At 41.3% G+C, this 25,295-nt stretch overlaps 1 protein-coding gene across 2 annotated transcripts in view; it reads right to left on the reverse strand.

Annotated features, from left to right (window-relative positions):
- The window catches only part of tsc22d1 (TSC22 domain family, member 1), an 85,186-nt gene that overhangs the window by 11,930 nt on the left and 47,961 nt on the right, over positions 1–25,295 (reverse strand). The window contains exon 1 of one of the 2 annotated variants that reach the window (XM_041844582.2): positions 9,742–9,959. The exons of the other annotated variant lie outside the window; for it this stretch is intronic. Coding sequence (XP_041700516.1) covers positions 9,742–9,827 — 86 coding nt within the window. The 5' untranslated portion in view covers positions 9,828–9,959. Of the gene's footprint in view, positions 1–9,741; positions 9,960–25,295 lie in introns of those variants that run through there. 2 annotated transcript variants of the gene reach the window in all.

Below are 25,295 nucleotides of genomic sequence, written 5' to 3' on the forward strand. Positions count from 1 at the left end.
GGTAGAGTATCTCATGATAAGCTGTAAACCACACTATTTACCAAGATAGTTTTTATCTATATTTGGTCTATTTACCACCACAAACCGATGCTGGCACTAAGATTGCACTCAATGAGCTGTATAAGGCCATAAGTAAACAGGAAAACGCTCATCCAGAGGCAGCGCTCCTAGTGGCCGGGGACTTTAATGCAGGGAAACTTAAATCCGTTCTACCTAATTTCTACCAGCATGTTAAATGTGCAACCAGAAGGAAAAAAACACTAGACCACCTTTACTCTACACACAGAGACGCGTACAAAGCTCTCCCTCACCCTCCATTTGGCAAATCTGAACATAACTCTATCCTCCTGATTCCTGCTTATAAGCAAAAACTAAAGCAGGAAGCACCAGTGACTCGGTTAATAAAAAAGTGGTCAGATGACGCAGATGCTAAGCTACAGCACTGTTTTGCTAGCACAGACTGGAATATGTTCCGGGATTCTTCCGATATCATTGAGGAGTACAACCACATCAGTCACTGGCTTCATCAATAAGTGCATTGATGACGTCGTCCCCACAGTGACCGTACGTACATACCCCAACTAGAAGCCATGGATTACAGGCAACATCCGCACTGAGCTAAAGGGTAGAGCTGCCGCTTTCAAGGAGCGGGACTCTAACCCGGACGCTTATAAGAAATCCCGCTATGCCCTCCGACGAACCATCAAACAGGCAAAGAGTCAATACAGGACTAAGATTGAATCGTACTACACCGGCTCTGACGCTCGTCGGATGTGGCAGGGCTTGAAAACTATTACAGACTACAAAGGGAAGCACAGCCACAAGCTGCCCAGTGACAAGCCTACCAGACGAGCTAAATCACTTCTATGCTCGCTTCGAGGCAAGCAACACTGAAGCATGCATGAGAGCATCAGCTGTTCCGGATGACTATGTGATCACGCTCTCCGTAGCCGATGTGAATAAGACTTTTAAGCAGGTCAACATTCACAAGGCTGCAGGGCCAGACAGATTACAAGGACGTGTACTCCGAGCATGCGCTGACCAACTGGCAAGTGTCTTCACTGACATTTTCAACATGTCCCTGACTGAGTCTGAAAATACCCCTCCTGTACTCCCTGTTCACCCATGACTGCATGGCCAGGCACAACTCCAACACCATCATTAAGTTTGCCAACGACACAAAAGTGGTAGGCCTGATCACCGACAACGATGAGCCAGCCTATAGGGAGGAGGACAAAGACCTGACTGTGTGGTGCCAGGATAACAACCTCTCCCTCAACGTGACCAAGACAAAGGAGATGATTGTGGACTACAGGAAATAAAAGAGGACTGAGCACGCTCCCATTCTATTCAACGGGGCTGTAGTGGAACAGGTTGAGAGCTTCAAGTTCCTTGGTGTCCATATCATGGTCCAAACACACCAAGACAGTCGTGAAGAGGGCACAACAAAGCCTATTGTGATGGCCACTCCAATACCTTGACTTTGTTTGTCCTTAAGCCATTTTGCCACAACTTTGGAAGTATGCTTGGTGTCATTGTCCATTTGGAAGACCCATTTACGACCAAGCTTTAACTTCCTGACTGATGTCTTCAGATGTGGCTTAAAAAAATCCACATAATTTTCCTTCCTCATGATGCCATCTATTTTGTGAAGTGCACCAGACCCTCCTGCAGCAAAGCACCCCCACAGCATAATGCTGCCACCCCCGTGCTTCACGGTTGGGATGGTGTTCTTCGGCTTGCAAGCAACCCCCTTTTTCCTCCAAACATAACGATGGTCATTATGGCCAAACAGTTCTATTTTTGTTTCATCAGACCAGAAGACATTTCTCCAAAAAGTACGATCTTCGTCCCCATGTGCAGTTGCAAACCGTAGTCTGGCTTTTTTATGGCTGTTTTGGAGCATTGGCTTCTTCCTTGCTGAGCGGCCTTTCAGGTTATGTCGATATAGGACTCGTTTTACTGTGGTTATAGATACTTTTGTACCTGTTTCCTCCAGCATCTTCACAAGGTCCTTTGCTGTTGTTCTGGGATTGTTGCACTTTTCACACCAAAGTACGTTAATCTTTAGGAGATAGAACGCGTCTCCTTCCTGAGCGGTATGACGGCTGCGTGGTCCCATTGTGTTTATACTTGCATACTATTGTTTGTACAGATGAACGTGGTACCTTCAGGCGTTTGGAAATTGCTCCCAAGGATCAACCAGACTTGTGGATGTCTACCATTTTTTTCTGAGGTCTTGGCTGATTTCTTTTGATTTTCCCATGATGTCAAGCAAAGAAGCACTGAGTTTGAAGGTAGGCCTTGAAATACATCCAAAGGTACACCTCCAATTGACTAAAATGATGTCAATTAGCCTATCAGAATTTTCTAAAGCCATGACATCATTTTATGGAATTGTCCAAGCTGTTTAAAGGCACAGTCAACAGTATGTAAACTTCTGACCCACTGGAATTGTGATACAGTGAATTATAAGTGAAATAATCTGTCAGTAAACAATTGTTGGAAAAATTACTTGTGTCATGCACAAAGTAGATGTCCTAACCGACTTGCCAAAACTATAGTTTGTTAACAAGAAATATGTGGTTGAAAAACGAGTTTTAATGACTCCAACCTAAGTGTATGTAAACTTCCGACTTCAACTGTATGTATGTATGTATATACATTTACTTTTACATTTACGTCATTTAGCAGACGCTCTTGTCCAGAGCGACATATATATACATACACGTATATATATACATACGTATATATATATATACATACGTATATATACATACGTATATATATATACGTATATATATATACACATACGTATATATATATACACATACGTATATATATATATACACATACGTATATATATATATATATATATATATACACACACACATACATATATATATATATATATATATATATATACACACACATACATATATATATATATACATATATATATATATATATATATATATATACACACACATACATATATATATATACACATATATATATACACACACATATATATATATATACACACATATATATATATATATACACATATATATATACACATATATATATATATATATACATACAGTGGGGAGAACAAGTATTTGATACACTGCCGATTTTGCAGGTTTTCCTACTTACAAAGCATGTAGAGGTCTGTAATTTTTATCATGAGTACACTTCACCTGTGAGACGGAATCTAAATAAAAAATCCAGAAAATCACATTGTATGATTTTTAAGTAATGAATTTGCATTTTATTGCATGACATAAGTATTTGATACATCAGAAAAGCAGAACTTAATATTTGGTACAGAAACCTTTGTTTGCAATTACAGAGATCATATGTTTTCTGTAGGTCTTGACCAGGTTTGCACACACTGCAGCAGGGATTTTGGCCCACTCCTCCATACAGACCTTCTCCAGATCCTCCAGGTTTCGGGGCTGTCGCTGGGCAATACGGACTTTCAGCTCCCTCCAAATATTTTCTATTGGGTTCAGGTCTGGAGACTGGCTAGGCCACTCCAGGACCTTGAGATGCTTCTTACGGAGCCACTCCTTTGTTGCCCTGGCTGTGTGTTTTGGGTCATTGTCATGCTGGAAGACCCAGCCACGACCCATCTTCAATGCTCTTACTGAGGGAAGGAGGTTGTTGGCCAAGATCTTGCGATACATGGCCCCATCCATCCTCCCCTCAATACGGTGCAGTCGTCCTGTCCCATTTTGCAGAAAAGCATCCCCAAAGAATGATGTTTCCACCTCCATGCTTCACGATTGGGATGGTGTTCTTGGGGTTGTACTCATCCTTCTTCTTCCTCCAAACACGGCGAGTGGAGTTTAGACCAAAAAGCTATATTTTTGTCTCATCAGACCACATGACCTTCTCCCATTCCTCCTCTGGATCATCCAGATGGTCATTGGCAAACTTCAGACGGGCCTGGACATGCGCTGGCTTGAGCAGGGGGACCTTGCGTGCGCTGCAGGATTTTAATCCATGACGGCGTAGTGTGTTACTAATGGTTTTCTTTGAGACTGTGGACCCAGCTCTCTTCAGGTCATTGACCAGGTCCTGCCGTGTAGTTCTGGGCTGATCCCTCACCTTCCTCATGATCATTGATGCCCCACGAGGTGAGATCTTGCATGGAGCCCCAGACCGAGGGTGTTTGACCGTCATCTTGAACTTCTTCCATTTTCTAATAATTGCGCCAACAGTTGTTGCCTTCTCACCAAGCTGCTTGTCTATTGTCCTGTAGCCCATCCCAGCCTTGTGCAGGTCTACAATTTTATCCCTGATGTCCTTACACAGCTCTCTGGTCTTGGCCATTGTGGAGAGGATGGAGTCTGTTTGATTGAGTGTGTGGACAAGTGTCTTTTATACAGGTAACGAGTTCAAACAGGTGCAGATAATACAGGTAATGAGTGGAGAACAGGAGGGCTTCTTAAAGAAAAACTAACAGGTCTGTGAGAGCCGGAATTCTTACTGGTTGGTAGGTGATCAAATACTTATGTCATGCAATAAAATGCAAATTAATTACTTAAAAATCATACAATGTGATTTTCTGGATTTTTGTTTTAGATTCCATCTCTCACAGTTGAAGTGTACCTATGATAAAAATTACAGACCTCTACATGCTTTGTAAGTAGGAAAACCTGCAAAATCGGCAGTGTATCAAATACTTGTTCTCCCCACTGTATATGTGCTTTCTTGAGCAGGGGGATCTTGCGGGCACTGCAGGATTTCAGCCCTTCACGGCGTAGTGTGTTACCAACTGTTTTCTTGGTGACCATGGTCCCAGCTGCCTTGAGATCATTGACACGATCCTCCAGTGTAGTTCTGGGCTGATTCCTCACCGTTCTCATGATCATTGCAACTCCACGAGGTGAGATCTTGCATGGAGCCCCAGGCCGAGGGAGATTGACAGTTATTTTGTGTTTCTTCCATTTGCGAATAATCGCACCAACTGCTGTCACCTTCTCACCAAGCTGCTTGGCGATGGTCTTGTAGCCCATTCCAGCCTTGTGTAGGTCTACAATCTTGTCCCTGACATCATTGGAGAGCTCTTTGGTCTTGGCCATGGTGGAGAGTTTGGAATCTGATTGATTGATTGCTTCTGTGGACAGGTGTCTTTTATACAGGTAACAAACTGAGATTAGGAGCACTCCCTTTAAGAGTGTGCTCCTAATCTCAGCTCGTTACCTGTATAAAAGACACCTGGGAGCCAGAAATCTTTCTGATTGAGAGGGGGTCAAATACTTATTTCCCTCATTAAAATGCAAATCAATTTATAACATTTTTGACATGCGTTTATCTGGATTTTTTTGTTGTTATTCTGTCTCTCACTGTTCAAATAAACCTACCATTAAAATTATAGACTGATAATTTCTTTGTCAGTGGGCAAACGTACAAAATCAGCAGGGGATCAAATACTTTTTTCCCCTCCCTGTAGAGACATACCCCAAGAGACTTGCAACTGTAATTGGTACAAAAGGTGGCTCTACAAAGTATTGACTTTGGGGGGGTGAATAGTTATGCACGCTCAAGTTCTGTTTTTTTGTCTTATTTCTTGTTTGTTTCACAAGAAAAATATTCTGCATCTTCAAAGTGGTAGGCATGTTGTGTAAATCAATTTTAATTCCAGGTTGTAAGGCAACAAAATAGGAAAAATGCCAATGGGGGTGAATACTTTCGCCACTTGTGAGAAACAAGTTTAGGTTTATTTCATTCCATTTACGAGTTTTGTCAATTTAGTCTTTGTCTTTTGTTTGGAGTGCTCCTGTCAATGTTGAGTAAGGACGCGCACGTATAGAAGTAGGCCTATAGGCTACCTGGCCTGCGCGCAAATGTAGGCATATAAATGTGCTCATTTGGGGATCTGATAGTATTTCTGATTGGCTTAATGAACCACCACCTGTGGAGCTTCTCAAAGTAATGTTTTCTTCACCTCAAACAGGAAGCAAACGAAGTCTGTTTTTACATCCATTGAGAATTACAATAGTTTATCAATGTATTTGAAAAATATTTTCAGCGCTCTCCCTTTCAATAACCAATCAGCGTGAAAGGGAAAAATGTGATGCTCGGACCCAGTGGAAATGTCATCAAATAGGCATACCTGATTACATCTAATCAGTGCTTGACTTGGACTGAAATAGGTTCCGGTACTCATTTTGGGTGCTGGTACTGTTTATATTTAGGTGCAGGAGCTCCACAATAGTTTTGAGCTAATATTCTATAAAAAGAGGAACAGGAGCTCAAGCAGTACAAAACTTGAGGTGCCGGTAGTCGGCTCCGGTGAGCTCCTGCCCAAGTCAAGCGCTGCTTCTTATCCCTTGCGCAAATAGCCTACAGCTGTGTCTGTCCCGAGCTCACTGGCGCTGAGGGCCCAGACCCAAGTTAATAGTTGATACAATGTTTCAAGTTTGTTGCAGACAGGCCATGTGTAGCCAATGTTATTTATAGGATATTTATTTTATCAGAATATTTTCTACCTGCAGGCTGCAATGTTTTTATTTGTTGGCATTATGTAGGCTATTTTTACATAATTGGCAATGGATATCATTTTGATTAACCACATGACAATGATTTTGAGATATGAAGACTATTATAAATTAAATGAAACTTTCACGAAAATGTGCATATGAAAACCATAACTGGCAGGCAGATCGGTAGAAATGGTAAGATAAAATGGCATTCCACATGAGAAAGGTTGCAGACTCCTCGTGTAGCCTATTACCGGCAACTTCAGGAGAGTAATGGCAGAATCTGCAAAAGCCAGCAGGATCGGGACGAGAATAGTTGGTTCAGGTTAATTTATTTTTTCTTCTGGTTTTCTAGATCTCTGGCACCCTCGAGGCATTTGTCTTATTTCATAAAACCGTAAGCTTTAAGCATCAGACAAGCTCAATGCATATAGTTGATTTCATTAAAAACATGTTTAAACATTTAGACCAAACGATTGGTCGAAAGAACAGGCAACTTTCGGTCAACCAAGATTGTCGTTTTTTTTGTTGGTCTGGGACAGCCCTAGAACCCCTGCCCTAAACCATGCAGCTATTAAAACAACTGAACAGTCACACAACTATCAACACAAAAAAGTTTACATACAGTATCTGCCCTGGTTAAATTTGATAACAAAATGAGACAAACTAAAAATTAAATGTTTTTCTGTAATAAACACAAACAATTAACCCTTACACTACATAATATCTTTACTAAGTATCATTCATAATGATTTTTTTTCCATGACAGACAACACTATTGTACAGTCCATTTTTAAATACTGAAATGCACATTCCAATTCAATGTCTATGCTCTAAACTAATCACCTACCAAGATTAAAATGAAACGCGTAACTAGGGATGGTTATTCGAATATCCAAACAGGCGTCAATATTCGATTACTTGTAGGGGTGTAATGGTACATGTATTCGTACCGAATGGTATGGGGACTTTGGGTTCGGTCTGCACTGTGAACCCGAATGAATACATTTTTGTATTATTATTATTATTATTATTATTATTATTATTATTATTATTATTATATTACTAGGCCTATAGGCCTTACCTACACTGATTTTGTATGCCTCGAGTAAATCTGAGCTGAAATTATTATTGACCCTATTCCGTTAAAAAAGAAAGAGCCTATTTGCATGTTGTAATCACAATTCAAATCTTAATTGGCGCATTTCAAACTGTCCTTTTGTGATATGCAGCCAGGAACTAGTTCTGTATTATGGCGAGTGGTAGTGTCGATAAACCAGAAGGATTCTCCATCATCGTTTAACTACCCTAAGGTCGATGCCCGCGCGGAAATCTAATTAGCATAATAATAAAGAATCGCCTATGTAACACTTCCGCATCTGCGGTGAAAGGTGACAGAGCTAGAGCAGTGTTTGTCAGACCATGAGACATCTCTTCTCACAAAATCGTCTGTACGGTTTGGCTCTACAACCCTTGGTTGTAGAGCCAAACCGTACAGACGGTTTGGGCCGATCTGCCAACTTCTGTCTGTAGCGTCCGAACAGTTTGGGCTAGACACTAATAAGACCCCTCTGTGTAAAGGTGAGACTCTCACAAACACGTTTTGCTCTTGGACGCCCACAGGCCTCTTGGACGCCCCAGTCGAAAAACGTAATGAAGTATATATGGAGGAGACTGTTTATTGACAAAAATAAGGGGTTAAATACATGTTTGAAAAATATATGTTTTCTGATCTTTCTTATATCTCTCAGATATAGGATAGACACTTCAGAACAAACTTCCTTTCATTTTTTTTTGGGGGGGGGGGGACTATCCATTGTAGTGGATCTGTTAATCAATGCATTTATATGGGCTAATAGCAGTAAGGCCAAAATTATACTTCAAGGGGTCTTACAATTCAAAATCAAATAGCAAAATGATCCTTGGTATGACCTTCTTAAAACAATTCCATATAGCTTAGTAGTAAACCCCCCTGGCTTAGACTATTTTTGGGTTAAATCTCCAGTTTTGGAACATTTTGGTTTCCCAGTAGATTACAATGGAGATGGACAGAGAGAGTATGTTGCCACTGCTCAACGAGAATAGCGTATGAAGCTGCAAACACCTCAAACATGTTGACACATTTAGGCCAACAAAATAGCCTCAATCAGCCTGGCTACCATAGCTGCTGGAAGTAGGGGTGCTGAGGGTGCTGCAGCACCCCCTGAAAATCAAACAATATTGATATATTTTATTCCACAATAGTGCACTGGGATTTTATAGTCCTTTAATAGCGGACCGATATAGCAGTCTGCAGCGTTGGCAAAACGTTGCTCCAGCACCTGTCCCCCCGTGAAAAAAGTTGCACCCCCACCCCCAAACTACTTCCCGCGGCTATGCTTGCTACTTTAGCTAGCTAGCTGGCTACTGTAGCTAGCTAGCTTCTTTACAATGATTTGATGCAGTCAAGACAGGCACTACCAGATGGTATGATAGATTACCTATGGCATCAACAAGTGTGTCTAACTAGCACGAGTTTGTTTGGCTACTTTCGCTCTCTTCCTCCGCGCCACACACAGCCAGACACAAACTGTCACACACACCGGCCCCTGCTCCTCTCTTGCTCCTCCCCCACCCTTCTGCTAAAACAAGCAGAGCGCAGCGCACCAGCGCTCTCTCGAGTCACATGATCAGGTCTCCATTGACTTTTTAAAATAACGTTTTTCTTTAAAACATTTATTTAGACTATCTGGATATCCTGAAAAAAATGTTATTATTCAAATTCTGAAATCTTTTCAAATGCCCATCTCTACACTTAACACCAATCGTCAGACCAATCATTAGTCTGACCAAGCCAAAAGAAAGAGACAATGCAGCTTAGTCCGTCCCTTCCTTGGTTTGTTTCCAGACTCCTGTACAGTAAGAGCAGACAGACAGAGCCTATACCTCTTCAGCTACAGTATTAAGACACTAACCCTGTTGTTAGCAGACATGGTAGGGGAGGACTAGGTCGGTATTGTCAACAGTAGACTAGCTCCACTAAGGGGGGACTAGCTTGGTATTGTCAACAGTAGACTAGCTCCAGTAAGGGAGGACTAGGTCGGAATTGTCAACAGTAGACTAGCTCCACTAAGGGAGGACTAGGTCGGTATTGTCAACAGTAGACTAGCTCCACTAAGGGAGGACTAGGCATTGTCAACAGTAGACTAGCTCCAGTAAGGGAGGACTAGGTCGGTATTGTTTATCTCCAGTTTAAGTCTTAGTTTACCTCTTGAGGTGCTGCTCCAGTTCCCAGAACAACAGCTTCATGGCCATCTCGTCCTGGCCTTGCACCCGGACCACCCGCTCTCTCATCGGGCTGTCCGTTCACTCTCCTTCAATAGAATCAGATATTCCTATTTTCTAGTCCCTCGCTCCCTTTCTTTTTCTCTTCTCTGAGTCCCACCGGAGTGTGGAGAGCATTGGTAGAGATGAGGGGACAAGCCAGGGCTGCGTGTGTCAGTTGGAGTGTGTGTGTCTCTCTATCCTCTGCATGGATCGCCAAGGCAGGAGAACTAGCGACTGATTGAGCAAAAACAAGTGTAGGGCAGCCGTGACATCACAGCACTGCGAGGTCATGTGACCTAGTCTTACATAAAGCATCAACACAGATTAGCTTCTGCCCTGATGAGCACCGCTTCTCCTCCTCTTCTCCCTCTCTCTCTCTCTCCTTTCCGGTGAGTCCTGGGTCTCCCTCCCTCCAGGGTGGGGTACATTTGGAGCCCTCTCTGTGTTTAGGACAGACCCCTGGCCTCCCCCCCCCCCAAATTAACCCTGAGGGGATTGATCCAGTCATATTGTATTATTTTGGGAAATTTGGGATTTTGGAAACAGCGTGTTAAAGATGCTGCCCCTGTCCTTTCAGTCTAATCCCTACCATATATGTGTGTGTGTGTGTGCCCAATGTTTATGAATGTGTAGCCTACTTCTTACGTAACCACCAGTTTATAAATAGCAAGTCGTAACATTCACTGTCTGATGGTGATTCCATGTAGGTCTATTTTAAGAATGAGACGCCATTTTAAGAATATCCCCCAGTTTATACAGAGTACGGTCATATCACCAATGGGATATCTAGGCTCTCATTTCCATAGCCCAAAAATGCAGACTATACCGGAAGTTTCAGGCCTGGATAGGACAACTATGGATAGAGTAATTCACTGTGGCAAAATGATGAGTAGCCATGTTGGCATTACGTGGTGGCGTGAGAGAGGTAGAAAGGGAGAGGGTGAGAGGTTCCATTTGAACATTTGGGCTGACAGCAGCAGGTCAAACAACAGAGCTGAGTCCTGCTCTCTCCAGCTCTCACCAGGGGAGAATGAACCAGATACACTGCCTCAGCACGTTGCTCTGTCTCAGAGAGCGAGAGATAGGAATTGCCAGGGACCTCACGATACGGTATTATCACGATACTTAGGTGCCGATATGATATGTATTGCGATTCTCATGATTCTATATGTATTGCGATTTGATACTGCAATATTACTGCGATTTGATGTCCGAACATATTGCTCACTATATGTTTGCTGCAGAGAGACGAGAGAGCATGATAAAATGAGTTGATCAGTCACGGAAATAAAAGTGCTGAAAACATGTTGGCTCACTATTTAAAAAGAAGATGGGGAACAAGCTATATGATGAAAAATACCAGAGTTATGACGCAGGTACACCCTACTAGCGCTAGATAACGCTACCTAGTAAAATAAACAAGTATGGAGTCAAGTATTGATATAATATCGTCCAAAATAATATTGTGATATGTTCCTGTATAGTTTTTTCCCCCCATCACTAAACATCATGTGGTCAACTGGATCCAATACATCTTGATAAGTTCAGATGGAGCTTTAAGCCCACCATTCAACAAGTATTCCCAAACATTACTAAGATCAGTACAGGTCTACTAAGCTGAGCTATCACATAGGTGCTCTGCTATGCGCATGTATGGTCTGATAGAGATCACTGGAGAGGTGTCTGATTGAAAGTGCGTGCTGATCCACACAGCGGTCATTACATAGGTGTTTGTAAGAAAAACAAGGGCAGCAGGTATGACTAATGTGGCGTGAAACCTGGTATTAGCAGGACTAACACTCAGAAAACAAACACACACGATGCACTGCTCAAAGACCTGTTGAACACAGCGCTCAACGAGAAAGACCTGGGGCGGAAAAGCTGGTGATTCTTACATGAACCATGAAGAGAGAGGAGGGGCAACAGAGAGAGGGAAGACAGAGAAGTCAGAGACAGAGAAAGCAGACAGAGAGAGAGGGACAGAGAAACAGAGAGAGGGGGACAAAGGGAGAGAGGGACAGAGAAACAGAGAGAGGGGGACAGACAGAGAGAGGGGGACAGACAGGGAGAGGGGGACAGACAGGGAGAGGGGGACAGAGACAGTCAGTCGTGCCTGCATCTGTAACAGTAGCGTCCCTCCAGTCAGTCTTTGTGTGGTGCCACTGGGCTGTTGATGAGAAGTGACACGAGGGGTGATGTAAGAGGCCTTTACTATAGCCTAGAACCAAATGCTGCTCCCCTCCACACGCAATCACCAACACGGCTAGGCCACTTCAATGTTTGTGTGTGTATGTGCGGTGTGAACTGGGGCTTATCCACAGAGACAATGGCAGAGCTGTCCGATTTGGGGCGATGGGAGAGAAAGAGGGGGCGATGACGATAGAGGGAAGAGGAGGAGCGGGAAAGAAAAAAGAGAGGAGGGGGATCTATATATTGGCCTAGAACATGATGTTCTAGCTCCAGACGGCTAGTCAAACCAGAACATTACTTCCACTGCAGCAGCTGAGGGGATTGGGAGGGCTAAGCTGAGCTGGATGTATAATACTGCACACTCATCAAGTGTTAGGGTCAGTCACATGTTATATAGTGCATTATATGGACCACCCTGCGTGATAGCTTAATCAAAACAGGATTGGTTGGCCCTTCCACACTATTAACCTCAGGACACACAAGACATAAACACAGATGGGGCAGATGGGTTGTTTGTGATTGTAACTCCAGACCAGGGCTTCACACTACCTGCTGGTTTGAACCAGATAATAGATCATAATCCGTAATCTATTACATACCAATTGTTTTTATTTTCTGGGAAATTAGAGCTGATAAGTCTAGATAAAAATGCATTAAAAAAAAAAATCATACAGTATACATGTGAAGTAACCTAGTACAGGTCCTCATCAATATATACTGTCAGTATAAACTAGCTATCTAAATGAACAGACTGTCAGTAATCAACAATGCCAAATGCACCACATACAAGCGCTCTCACACAATTAGGCTGCGTTTAGACAGGAAGCCCAATTCTAATTGGTATTTTGGCCAACCAGATCAGCTATGAAAAAGATCTGATGTGAAAAGATTTGATGTGAAAAAATATCAGAATTGGGCTGCCTGTGTGAACGCAGCCATATTCCCTTACATTCATACTGCCACCGATGACAGAAGGGTTAAGCTGAGGGCAGATGTGTACAGTTCATGTAGAGTGTAAACTAGCCACCTGCTTTTAAATGCATTGGACAGGCTATGTGTGTGAGATTATGTGTTTGTGCTTTTCCCAAAGATTCTTCGGAACTAGAGCAGCTGACACACACGTGTCAAGTGTACTATAAGTTGGGGACATTGTGTTCTTGTGGACTGTTGCTCTGTTAGAGGAGGTCAGTGTGTTCATGCATGCGTGTCTGTGGATGCATTTGTGTGCATGTTTGTGTGATGTGCTGTGTACTCCTGTGCAGCTCATGTTCTACTGAGCAGCTTTTACCTGGCATCGGCAAGGAGACTTCAGAACACAAATACTGCAATAAAACACACAACCCATCCCCCACTCACATACACAAGAGAGAATATAGTGTGAAGTACACAGAGCGTAGTCAGAACTCTGTGTGATATTTCAGAAAAGCAAGGCCAAATCCCTCCATACAGAATGTTTTAGTGTTTATCTCTAACCTCTTCAAATAGAACATCCCCATTCTAATCCCTATTCTCCACAATATAGCCTCTCTCTGTCCTAACTAGGGGATTTCATCTTTATGTAGTTCTATCCTTGAGCTGTTCTGGTCTATTAATGTTCTGTATTATGTCATGTTTCATGTTTTGTGTGGACCCCAGGATGTGTAGCTGCTGCTATCACAACAGCTAATGGAGATCCCCCAAAATAACACTTACTACACTACCAGATTTACGGCTCAACAAACTCCTCCTGCCCACCCTCTCCCCCTTCCCCCTCTTCATCTGTCCATCTGTCTGGTCAGGCTGATGACTGATGGGCATTTCCAACGAAAACGACCCATGAGCACCAACATGTGAAGTTCATAGAAGCATATAAAATTGGGTGTCAAATGAAAGCTAAGAGTATAGATTTTGGAGAAATTTAGGCATATACATTTTTTAACCATTTTCCATCTGAAAAATGAGGCATAAGTAAAGGCTTTGATTTCTGGATAAACAGATGGAAAAGGGGTTTTAGAAAACAACTACCAGAAAAAGTCTTAACAGGTATCAGAAATGCATCAAAACACAATAATGTTGACGTAATATCAACACTTATATTTAGTTAAATTGATTGCCTTCTTTAAGTTTAAGAAATATTGCCTTGTGCCTTGTAATTCTGTTACCAAAAAACCACATATCTTCAAAATATTTTCTAATTTCTCTCCCTCATGATGAGACCTACCAATTACAGTGATTTTACTGATATCAATTTTGTTCATGAATTATTACGTGATTAAAACTCGTAATTCCGTTACCATTACCCAAAAATCTGTTACGGAATTACTGCAACTGAATTGGCTACAATGGGAAATCATAATAGTCACAAACCACAGTTGGGTCACCTGCTAATGTCCTCCCTTCCACTGGCATACTGTTATGTTCAGCTCATAACGGTTTTCTTTGTATTTCTGTTGTCTGGTTGTCAAACCAAGAGAGTTAAAAACAGTCAGAGATTGGACAACCCCTCCCTCCCTCTCACTCTATAGTTAATGTCACCTCTCCCAGCTCCTACTGACACCTACCCATGAGCCCCCTCTCTTTCCATTTACTGTAACCAGCATCCTCACCCACTGAGCACCGACCGACACAGGACGTCCATGGACGTTGAAAAGTAGTTGAAATTTGGTCACTCCACCCTGGCCTTGATGTTAACGTCCACAGACGAACCGGATTGGACCAAATCTGTACCCATCATAGAAGTATGTTTCACAAGTTTGATAGCACAGTACATTACAGTACAGTGAGTAGAGCACAGTAGAGTACAGTACAATAGTACAGCAAAATATAGTGCAATACTGTACAGAAAAGTAGAGTATAGTACAGTAGAGTATAGTATATTGTACTGTACTCTACTGCACTGCACTCTACTGCACTGCACTGAACTCTACCCTACTCTGCTTTGCTATTCTGTGCTGTATTGTACTGCACTGTAGTCTACTGTGTTCTGCTGTGATGTCCAAACTTGTGAAACATGAGGAGAATGACATTCATATCCATAATTATGCATTTCTGTGTAGTAGAGATCAGGGATCCATGATGTAATCCGTTACTGTACCAGGTGTAAATCCACTTCACTTGCTCTAGTTCAATAACCAAAAGAGATTTCTTCAAACTCAAGGTGGCATGTCATAGCTGACATCCCATTCTTTCTGCAGACATCTTTGAATCTTAATTTGGAGTAGATATTTAAGAGTTTTTGGAAAATGTGGTCGCATAAAATACCTGAGGGAGATTTTACCGTAATTCCGTTATCAAAGTTTGCATCTGTACAGTTCTTACACTAAATTCGTTTTTGTACATTTTTCATTGGAGATTGTTAAACGTAGTCCTTGTGCATAGATTTGTATGGTTTGTTAAACTTCTAAATCAATGTTTTTTGTTTGGCATACATTTTAAAGTGAATAAAATGAGTCAAAGCGTAATTCCGTTACCGTGGAATTGCCCTGCTCTGTCCTACAATCCGGTTTGGATGGAGAGAGAGAAGGGGAGGGAGAGAAGGACACAGCCAAATAGCTTTCCAACATACAGCTCCATGACACAGCAGATAACTGATAGTAGAGGAGGGTAGAGGGTATAGAGAGGACATAGCTGCTGCCCACTGCCAGCTTATCACCCAGCCCTGCCCATCCATGCCCTCCCACAGAGACACATTAACTACTGGGGCTCAGTGATATAACCCCCTCATCATTCACTCTATCAGGCTCTATACTCATGTACACACAGAGAAAACACAGATAGGCTACTACCAAGAGCCACAAACACACATACACACCTAACGGAGCCTCAAACATTTTCTGAGCCAGAGGGTCTCAATATGGCTTTTCCTCACCGCTTCTCTGAAATGCTACAGTATAGCCTAATAATATGTATCCATCTGCACATTATTGGACGAGGACGTTACATAAAGTGGTTTAACTAAGGGACTAATACAATCAGCACATAGTGTAATAAGCGGTGGTCCATGTTATAGACCTTTTTAACAGCTGTTTGAAGAGCAGCGGAAGTGAACCGTGGAACCCCAAACACTTCCGGTGCGTTTGTAAACAACAGCTGTTATGTCGCGGTTGCAAACAGCTAGCTAGCTAAATTAGGTAACTTAGTCTAGTTGTTTTCTCAAGGTTTTGACCATAGTATGCGTGGGTGGGATGGTCCTCATGTCCGAGGACAAATCTATTTTTGAAAATTAAAGTTAATAGATTTCCCAAAGAAGCATCGCAGGGGGCTGCATTGCCTGCATGGATAGTAACTTTAGCAGCAGGAGGTGGCGGCGCCAGGATGATGTGCAGCACACAGGTACGCTTTTTTATCAAGTTAACCATCTATTCTAGGTAACGTCAGCTAGCTAGATATAAATAGGATAGACAGCCATCCAATATTCGGTTTTTTTAATGACGCAAACGTTAGCATGATCTGCTAAAAACAACATTGCTAGCTACCTAGCTAGTAGCTAAACTAGCTATCTAATGAACACACTTCCAGTCCATAAGAGAGAACTATGACAATATAAAAACACAATGGCAACAAAATATAAAAATGTTATATCGCTTGAGAATAATGAAGCAAGTCCTAGTCTAATTTCTATGTTTCCTAACCTCAGATACAGAGACCTGTGAAAGCTGTTAAACCCTGTCTGCGGATAAAGGTCCCAAAGAAAGTCCCAAGTCCTGGAGTGGGTATATCTCCAATGGGTTTATATGCTATTGGTTTACTGTTAGAATTGGCTGTAAGACTACAAAAATACTGTTAAAAGTAACAATGCATAGACCTAGAACATGCATGGCCAAACTGGCTACTTGGTGCACATGTTTCTGTTCCAGCCCAACCCTGACATTCTGCTTATTATTTGTATTAGAAAATAATAATTTAACTATTCAATTATCTCTTGTTTTGGAGTAAGATGAATGTCTAAACCCACTAACCATTTACACAGGCATTCTTTGTATGATATTAAATAAAGTGTTGATTCTTTGATTTAAGTATAGTGTATTTTTTAGTCATTGAACATTCCGTGTGTCTGTTTTACTCGGTTGTCATTCACTTTCATTTTGTCTGGTGATATTGCACAGATTTGCAGCTGATGTCCTTGATCACTGGTGTGGGTGTGACAATCCCTGTATGGCTGACCTAGAATGCAACCCCTGTCCACAACAGCACTTCATACCCACAAAGCAGCGTCCATTATCCTACCAAAACAATGGCCTTGGTTGGGCTAGGATAACAGTACTTTAGGTCTCAGGGAGGGTGACATCACCACACGCTGGCTCCTAGGGTTGTCTCACTTTGTCTTTCCTTGATTACTCGCATCCTATCTCCTCACCTGTATTGTATCGCAACTGTATTGATGGAGAAGGTACAAGGTCCCTTCCTTCTACTCTTCTTCTCCAATGAGGCGAGGAGAGGAATCGAGGAAGGATGAATTGAGAAAGAGCCTAGCACTCGCCTGTCAACTAGCTCACATGTACTATACACTCAGCCCTCTGCTATGATCACTGACCTCCTTCTCTGCTTCAACCTCAGTAGCCAGCAGAGCAGACTGTATGAACTGAGTCAATCTAGCACCCACATAATACATTGGGTATTTCATTCTGCTACATTGACTCAGATCACACAGTCGGTGGCTGAGTTATACTGTCGGTGGCGTAGGAGGTGGTGAAAGGGGTGTGACTGCACACAGAGGTAAGCTGCAGGTGAGTTCTAGTAGCCACTGATGTGATACCCCCTGAAACTTGAAGTAGTGTCTCCTCCTGTCTATCATGAATGTATCTACAGCATATTTTAATACCGTAAGCATCTCTGCTGCAGGAGGATCTCTTCCTGCAATTTTGAGCCGATTTGCTTCATTCTGCTACACTCTCCAGTGGTTGGCATGCTAGCTACAAGTGTAATTTGATTAGGGTTTGTGTCCCGGCCAACCATACAGGGATGGAACTCATACATTACATGGCTACTTTGCAGCCCATGTAAAAGTGACCCTTCATTGTAGTCACTCTCCAGGATATTTTTCTCTTGCTTCCACTATCCTTGCTCTACCCTCTTGGTTACAGTGAATGTGAGATTATTTATGGCATGCATGCCCAATGCAGACATATAATGGGATTAGTATTGGTCTCGTGGGCATGTCCAATGCACTTGTACATGTGGCTTGTCATTTCTATACTGAAACAGGATTAACAAATCCTCAAACATTGTTTACATTTTGTTGAGATGTTTTCTCCATTTTAAATGATACAATTAGAAATAGGAAAAGCACTTGCACATCTGAGCACTTGTGTGTGGGAATAATTTGCTAATAACTTGAAAGAAAAGAAAAGGCTGATACTAGCAAGATCAGTGTGTGGGTTTTTCTTTTTCATTAGACAATTAATGAGGCTAACCATGTTGAAGGATACCAGAGTTCTATAGCTACTGTACATGCAGTCATGAAACGGATTAGTGCAAGCCCCACCCTTGTAATGAAGGTAGGCCTTAAGGATGACATGCACAGGAGAGACATTATTAGCAAATATCACTATCATGAGGGTGTGCAGAAAGGAATATGTTAAGGTTAATTTGATTTAATTTCAAAATACATGTTGCTTGAAATAAAGTTGCAATTTGTTTGCTTCATGTTATGTTTAATTAATATGCAGTTCACAATTATCACCACAATTAGCTAGGTCTCGTAACATGAGGTTGATAATACATGCCTAGCACAAGCTAGCAGTTAATAAAAACTACAGTATGTTTGTTAATTGAAACTAAGTGGGCAATACACCTGGGTAAAATATAGTTGCGTTTTGGAGGAAGCAAATTAAGAGCTAGGAGAGACAGATTGGTGAGGGGGGAGAAAGGTTGATAGTACTGCTGCTAGCCAACTTTTGATGTAAACAATTAGTTATTTTGTTGGCTGTCGTGAGAGAAATTCATCTATCTAGCTGGCTAACGAGGCTATTTGCTGTGCTAGCCAAATGTAGACAACACCACCAGAGCAAACAGATAAAACAGGAAATAAACATTGTTTGATGATTTTGTTTAGTAGATCTGATAGCAACAAGTCAATGTGTGTATATAACTCGTTCGTTCCGTTTTTTGGTTGGATCAAGAAATAACTAGCTAGCTAGCAATTATGGAGCGCTGCAGCACCGGATGTTTACTGGGGAACCTCTTGGTTGCGCGTGCATATAGAACGTGCTATTGTTTTGACAGTTGAAAAGGTCTATATAATAATAGTGCTTAGCTCCCTGAACGAGCCTACTGAAGCTCCTGATTACATGCTCCAATACCCAGTCCCCATAGGTCTGTCTGTCAGGCCAGAATATAGGAGAAATTACATCATTTCCACATTGTAAGATGCACCCATTAGAGTAGTCACTGCTCCTTCTCAAATCCACCAGTGTTCACTGTGTGTGAAACTGGACCTGTAGAAAGCCTAAAGAGCAGGTGGAAGAGTGAAAACTGGTACACTATCACTTAAACACCAACTAGATTAACTCTTGAATAGCCCTTTCAGTAAATTGGATGACTGATGCTAGCTAGAAAAGGTCTGTGTGTACTACAGACCACTATCATTTCTCTCCTGCTCTGAATCTGGTATTGACTTAAAGAGATGAGTTGATCAACACCTGAGCTTTGTTGATCTGTACTCTGCAGTTCATTCTGGGAGGCTGTCCAGCTTAAACCCTGGCCTGTAGAACTATAGGATCTGACCCATTCCTTCCGTCCTTCCTCCGTGTGTGCGCTGCATCTTATTAGATGTCCAGAGAGAGAGGAAGAAGCGAGTGGACTAACTAGAGACTGCGTCAGGCCAAAGGCAGTGACAACAGAGGGCTAACATAAGCAGTGCTTGATCCTACATACACACACACGGCTCAGTGGCTGCAGCTCCATTCATGGACTGGTATATATACCTTGAGTGTGTATTTATGGACCACCAACACAGTGAGAGAGAGAGTCCATCTCCCGGTATGCTACTTTTCACAGGAAATCACAAAAGGTATTTATATGCTAGTTAACTCAAAAGACACTGGCCTGAGTCCTATGTCCTGGGTTGTAACACACTCACAGATACAACCTATAGCCTATCTACTACTGTTGAGGCCAATGGAGTTGCTGTGAGCATTTGAGAGTGTGTTTATATTATGATATTGAGAAAGCAGAGGTCAGCGGGAAAGAGAAAGAGAGAATAACAAATTAAGAGAAAGCCAGAGTGATGGAGCGAGAGAAAGAGTAGCTGTGGTGCGTGGGTGGATGCGGCCGGTTTGAACCGGTCGGCTGTGACTCTTACTGAGAGTTGAAAGGACAGCCCCTTTTACAACATTACATCCCTGCAGGACAGTTAGAATGCTTTAGCCAGAGGCCTGCAGTAGTAAGTAAAAGCACAGGGCTGACTGGTAAACATAGGGCCTGGGGCCATTTGGGGTCCACCACCTGATGCCATTACTGGTCAACCCTGCCAAACTGCTGTCAAGTGGTCAAAGTGAAGTCTTAAGTTAACATTTCTAACACACTTCACAATTTTATGTAATGGCAGAGAAAGATAACTCTTACCTGCAGATGGTTAGCGAAAGGGCAGGTCAGGAGAGAACATGGAAAAAAGAGAGGGAGACAAACAGATTAACATATAGTACACACACACGGTTCTACAATTGTGCGACCATGCCACGAGTCACTTCTGAACAACGGAATTATGCAGACTCAGACTTTTCACATTAAAAAGGTATGCCAAACAAAAACCATTGATTTCAAAGTCTAACAAATCATACAACTCTATGAACAAGGACTACTTTCAACAATTTCTACTGAAAATTTCACAAAAACACATTTACTGGAAAAATTACGGTAAAATTTGTTTCATTCTGTTATCAAAATGTATATCTGCACAGTTCTTCATGTAAATGTGTTTTTGTAAAATGTTCAGCGAAAATTGTTAAAAGTATTCCTTGTGCATAGAGTTGTATGGTTTGTTAAACTTTGAAATCAATGGTTTTTGTTTGGTATACATTTTAAAGTGAAAAATCGGAGTTTCAGCGTAATTCCGTTGCTACGGAATTGCCCATAGGTTTACAGTAAATATGTGTGTATAATACACAGGCAAATAGTGTGTAGGTGTTGATGTATGAGGGGTTTTGTGTTAGGCAAGGTTAAGGTTAGGGCAGGACAGGACCAGTGACTAGGCTAAAAGGGGAGGGTAGAGCAAAACAAATAATGGTAGTTCTGTGTGTAGGCTACACACAGTTACACCACAGAAAATCACTTCTTAATAAATTCCCACATAGTATAGATACCCCTGCCACCTGTGAGTCACCCCACACATGCACACACCCTCTTGCTCACTCTTCCTTTCTTTAGTCCCTAAGCCTGTAGACTCGTTCAACCCAGAGCCACAGGGCCTATCCTCACTCAGCCTAATCTAAATCAACACTACATCATGACCATAAATAGGCATACATTACATCTATAGGCCATGACTAGGTTTAAGGCTTTGTGTTCCATACATTCAAAGGCAGACTGAGGCCAGGGTGTAGTTTTGTCATGGTTACTCATTCTCAAATCAATCAATCAATCAATCAATCAATCAATCAATCAAACAGTCACCTTGCTGGTGTTTCCCGGGCTCAAAGTAGGGTTAGGCGATAACTAATTAATTCAAATGTATGTTTTGCGCAATATTTCAAATGCCTGTATTGCAGAATCTAGGTTTTTTGTATCTTTTGTTTTTATGAGCTTTTTTTTTTTATGAGTCTTTTTGGTCTCGTCTCGTTCGCTCCTTCTGTGCTGTGCACCTTCCCATTTACACCAGAGAAATTAACCTTTCGAACCATACCCTGTTTATGTTTCAACTCCTCAAATTTCGAGAAGAGCAGACACTACTAAAACGGATGTACCAATGAACATTCATTCTGGAAAGTTAATGCTCAGTTTGTCGCGCACGCATTACAGTACCACGTATCGCTAGCAGCATTTTAGTCAAATAAAGATTGTTATACTAGCTGTTTAGTCTGTTTTATAAATGTGCAATATGCATAAAACAATTATATAAAGGAATTGCCAACACGTTCTCATTCTGATAAGGTAGGCTACTTGATTTCAACATCTGACCAAAGTGGACAGGCTAGCATGCTGTTCAAACAGTTGGAGAAGTTAAGAAAGTTGTGTTCATAAAAATTCAACTGTTTTGCCTTGTTATCTGAATTCAGAGCTTGTGAAATTATACCTAGATCCAAGCTGGCTAAACTTGAAATATAAATATTAGCTGGCTACTCACTAGCACGTGGGCTTGTATTGAGAGATTGTTTATGCCTGCTACATTATTAGTGAATGTGCATTATGCATGGTTCTGGTTAAATTTGTAACAAAAAAGGGCATTTTTATAGACAGACCTGAAATCCAGATCAGTGATCATTGTAATAAAAAAAATAAAAAAAATGTAGTAGGTCTTATGGTTGTGGAAGGCATATATTCAACCTAGGTATAATTTCATAAGCTCTGAATTCATTAGGATTATTGCTGACTGTTTTAAATGCAGTGTATTTGACCTTTAAATTGTACAACAAAGCTTAATTAGATTAAAAAATAATAATAATTGATCGATCAAGATATATATATATATATCCATCTCGTGAATCGCCCATACATTTGAAAAATGTGAGATTAGTTTTAGGCCATATCGCCCAGCCCTAGCTCAAAGTCCATGTGCTGACATCATTACGTAACTGTCCACTGGCCTCCTCCCAGTTCACACCAGTACAGCACATCTTTACCGACCACTTCAATATACCCCGTGGGGAATATTTACACGTATAGGGCTACGTTTTGTCCTTTCTCTCTAGGTCTCTCTCCACCCATGCCATCTCTCTCTCTCTCCTCTTCCTCCAAAACTAGCAGACAAACTCAACCCATCAGGGAGATTATCCAGTGAGCAGTAGAGGGAGGAGGCTGATTAGAGGAGTGACACTGACAACTGGTGGACATCAGAGGTAACAGCATAGTTCACAGGTCTCAGATGTATGCAACACATTGGTTGTCTTGCCAACATGAATTTGATCTCTAGCTAAATGCCAGAAATAGTCTAGGGCCCTATGCTTCCAGATTACTGCCAATTATACAAATCGAGGTTTTAGAGGACAATGGCAAACAAAATAATGATATTTTAGGCAAGGGCCAGATTGGAAAAAGGTTATTTACAGGGGAGCCAGACATTTTCATTACTCTTCCTAAAATCGGTATAAAAAACAATGCGCAACAATTATAATCTTATAACGTAATTTTATTCAAATTAAATGTTGCTAAAAGTTCATTTTAAGTGCTTTAAGATTAGCCTAATTCAGTTCATTAAATAATGGAACACAGTTGACCTGCATCACATTAATTCATTTCAACTTCCTGTCCGTTTTACATACATAGCCTCATCTTTTTTTTTTTTTTTTTTTTACACATAGGAAACAAACATTTTATGCATGGCATATCAGTTGACCAGCATCATATTCTGTTCTATTTTCTATTTCAATATCATTTTGATATTTTCTCTGTCTTGTTTTGTTACACATATAAACCTTTTATGCATGGCATATCTCAGTTGACTAGCTTTTGCGGATAAGTCTCTATAACAAACTGCACAAACCATTTTATCCCTCCCCTGTAGTCCCAAATTAAGCCCATTCAAATCGATAGAAGATGTCAAAAGATCACCTTTGGCAGTGATTATAACTGAGTCTTTCTGGGTAAGTCTCTAAGAGCTTTGCACAGCTGGATTGTACAATATTTGCACACTATTCTTAACATTATTCAGGCTCTGTCAAGTTGGTTGTTGTACTTGCATTTGTAATGGATTTACTCTTCCTGGGGTCCAGCAAAATCAAGGCAGTTATACAATTTTTTTAAACATTACAATACATTCACAACAGATTTCCCAACACATTAAGTGTGTGCCCTCAGGCCCCTAGACAGCCATTTTCAAGTCTTGGCATAGATTTTCAAGCAGATTTAAGTCAAAACTGTAACTAGGCCACTCAGGAAGATTAAACGTCATCTTGGTAAGCAACTCCTGTGTATATTTGGCCTTGTGTTTTAGGTTATTGTCCTGCTGAAAGCTGAATGTCTCCCAGTGTCTGTTGGAAAGCAGACTGAACCAGGTTTTCCTCTAGGATTTGCCTGTGCTTAGCTCTATTTAGTTTATTTATATCTTTAAAAACTCCATAGTCCATGCCGATGACAAGCATACCCATAACATGATGCACCCACCACCAGCTTGAAAATATGAAAAGTGGTATTCAGTGATGTGCTGTGGTGGATTTGCCCCAAACATATGCTTTGTATTCATCTTTTGCAGTTTTACTTTAGTGCTTTATTGCGAATAGGGTGCATGTTTTGGAATATTTTCATTCTGTACAGGCTTCCTTCTTTTCACTCTTTGAATTAGGTTAGTATTGTGGAGTAACTAAAATGTTGATCTGTCCTCAGTTTTCTCCTATCACAGCCATTAAACTAACTGTTTTAAAGTCACCATTGGCCTCGTGGTGAAATCCCTATCCAGTTTCCGTCCTTTCTGGCAACTGAGTTAGGAAGGACTCCTGTATCTTTGTAGTGACTAGGTGTATTGATACACCATCCAAAGTGTAATTAATATCTTCACCATGCTCAAAGGGATATTCTGCTTTTTTATTTCTACCCATCTACCAATAGGTGCCCTTCTTTGTAAGGTACTGGAAAACCTCCCTGGTCTTTCTGATTGAACCTGTGTTTGAAATTCACTGCTCGACTGAGGGACCTAACAGATAATTTTATGTGTGGGTTACAGAGATGAGGTAGTCATTCAAAAATCATGACAAACATGCAACTTATTAAGCATATTTTAACTCCAGAACTTATTTAGGCTTGCCATAATAAAGGGGTTGAATACTAAGACATTTCAGCTTTTCATATTTTAATAATTTGTAAAAATGTCTAAAAAAAACAATTCCACTTTGACATTATAGGGTTGTGTGTGTAGGACAGTGACAATCTCAATTTAATCCATTTTAAATTCAGAATAACACAACAGAATGTGGAAAAAGTCAAGAGGTATGAATAATTTCTGAAAGCACTGACATGCACTGAACAAAAATATAAATGCAACATCTAAAGTGTTGGTCCCACATTTCATGAGCTGAATCCACCTGACAGGTGTGGCATATCAAGAAGCTGATTAAACAGCATGATAATTACACAGGTGCACCTTGTGCTGGGGACAATAAAAGGCCACTTTAAAATGTGCAGTTGTCACACAACACAATGCCACAGATGTCTCAAGTTTTGATGGAGCGTGCAATT

This window comes from Coregonus clupeaformis, chromosome 23 (genome assembly GCF_020615455.1).
Source record: "Coregonus clupeaformis isolate EN_2021a chromosome 23, ASM2061545v1, whole genome shotgun sequence".
Taxonomy (NCBI): domain Eukaryota; kingdom Metazoa; phylum Chordata; class Actinopteri; order Salmoniformes; family Salmonidae; genus Coregonus; species Coregonus clupeaformis.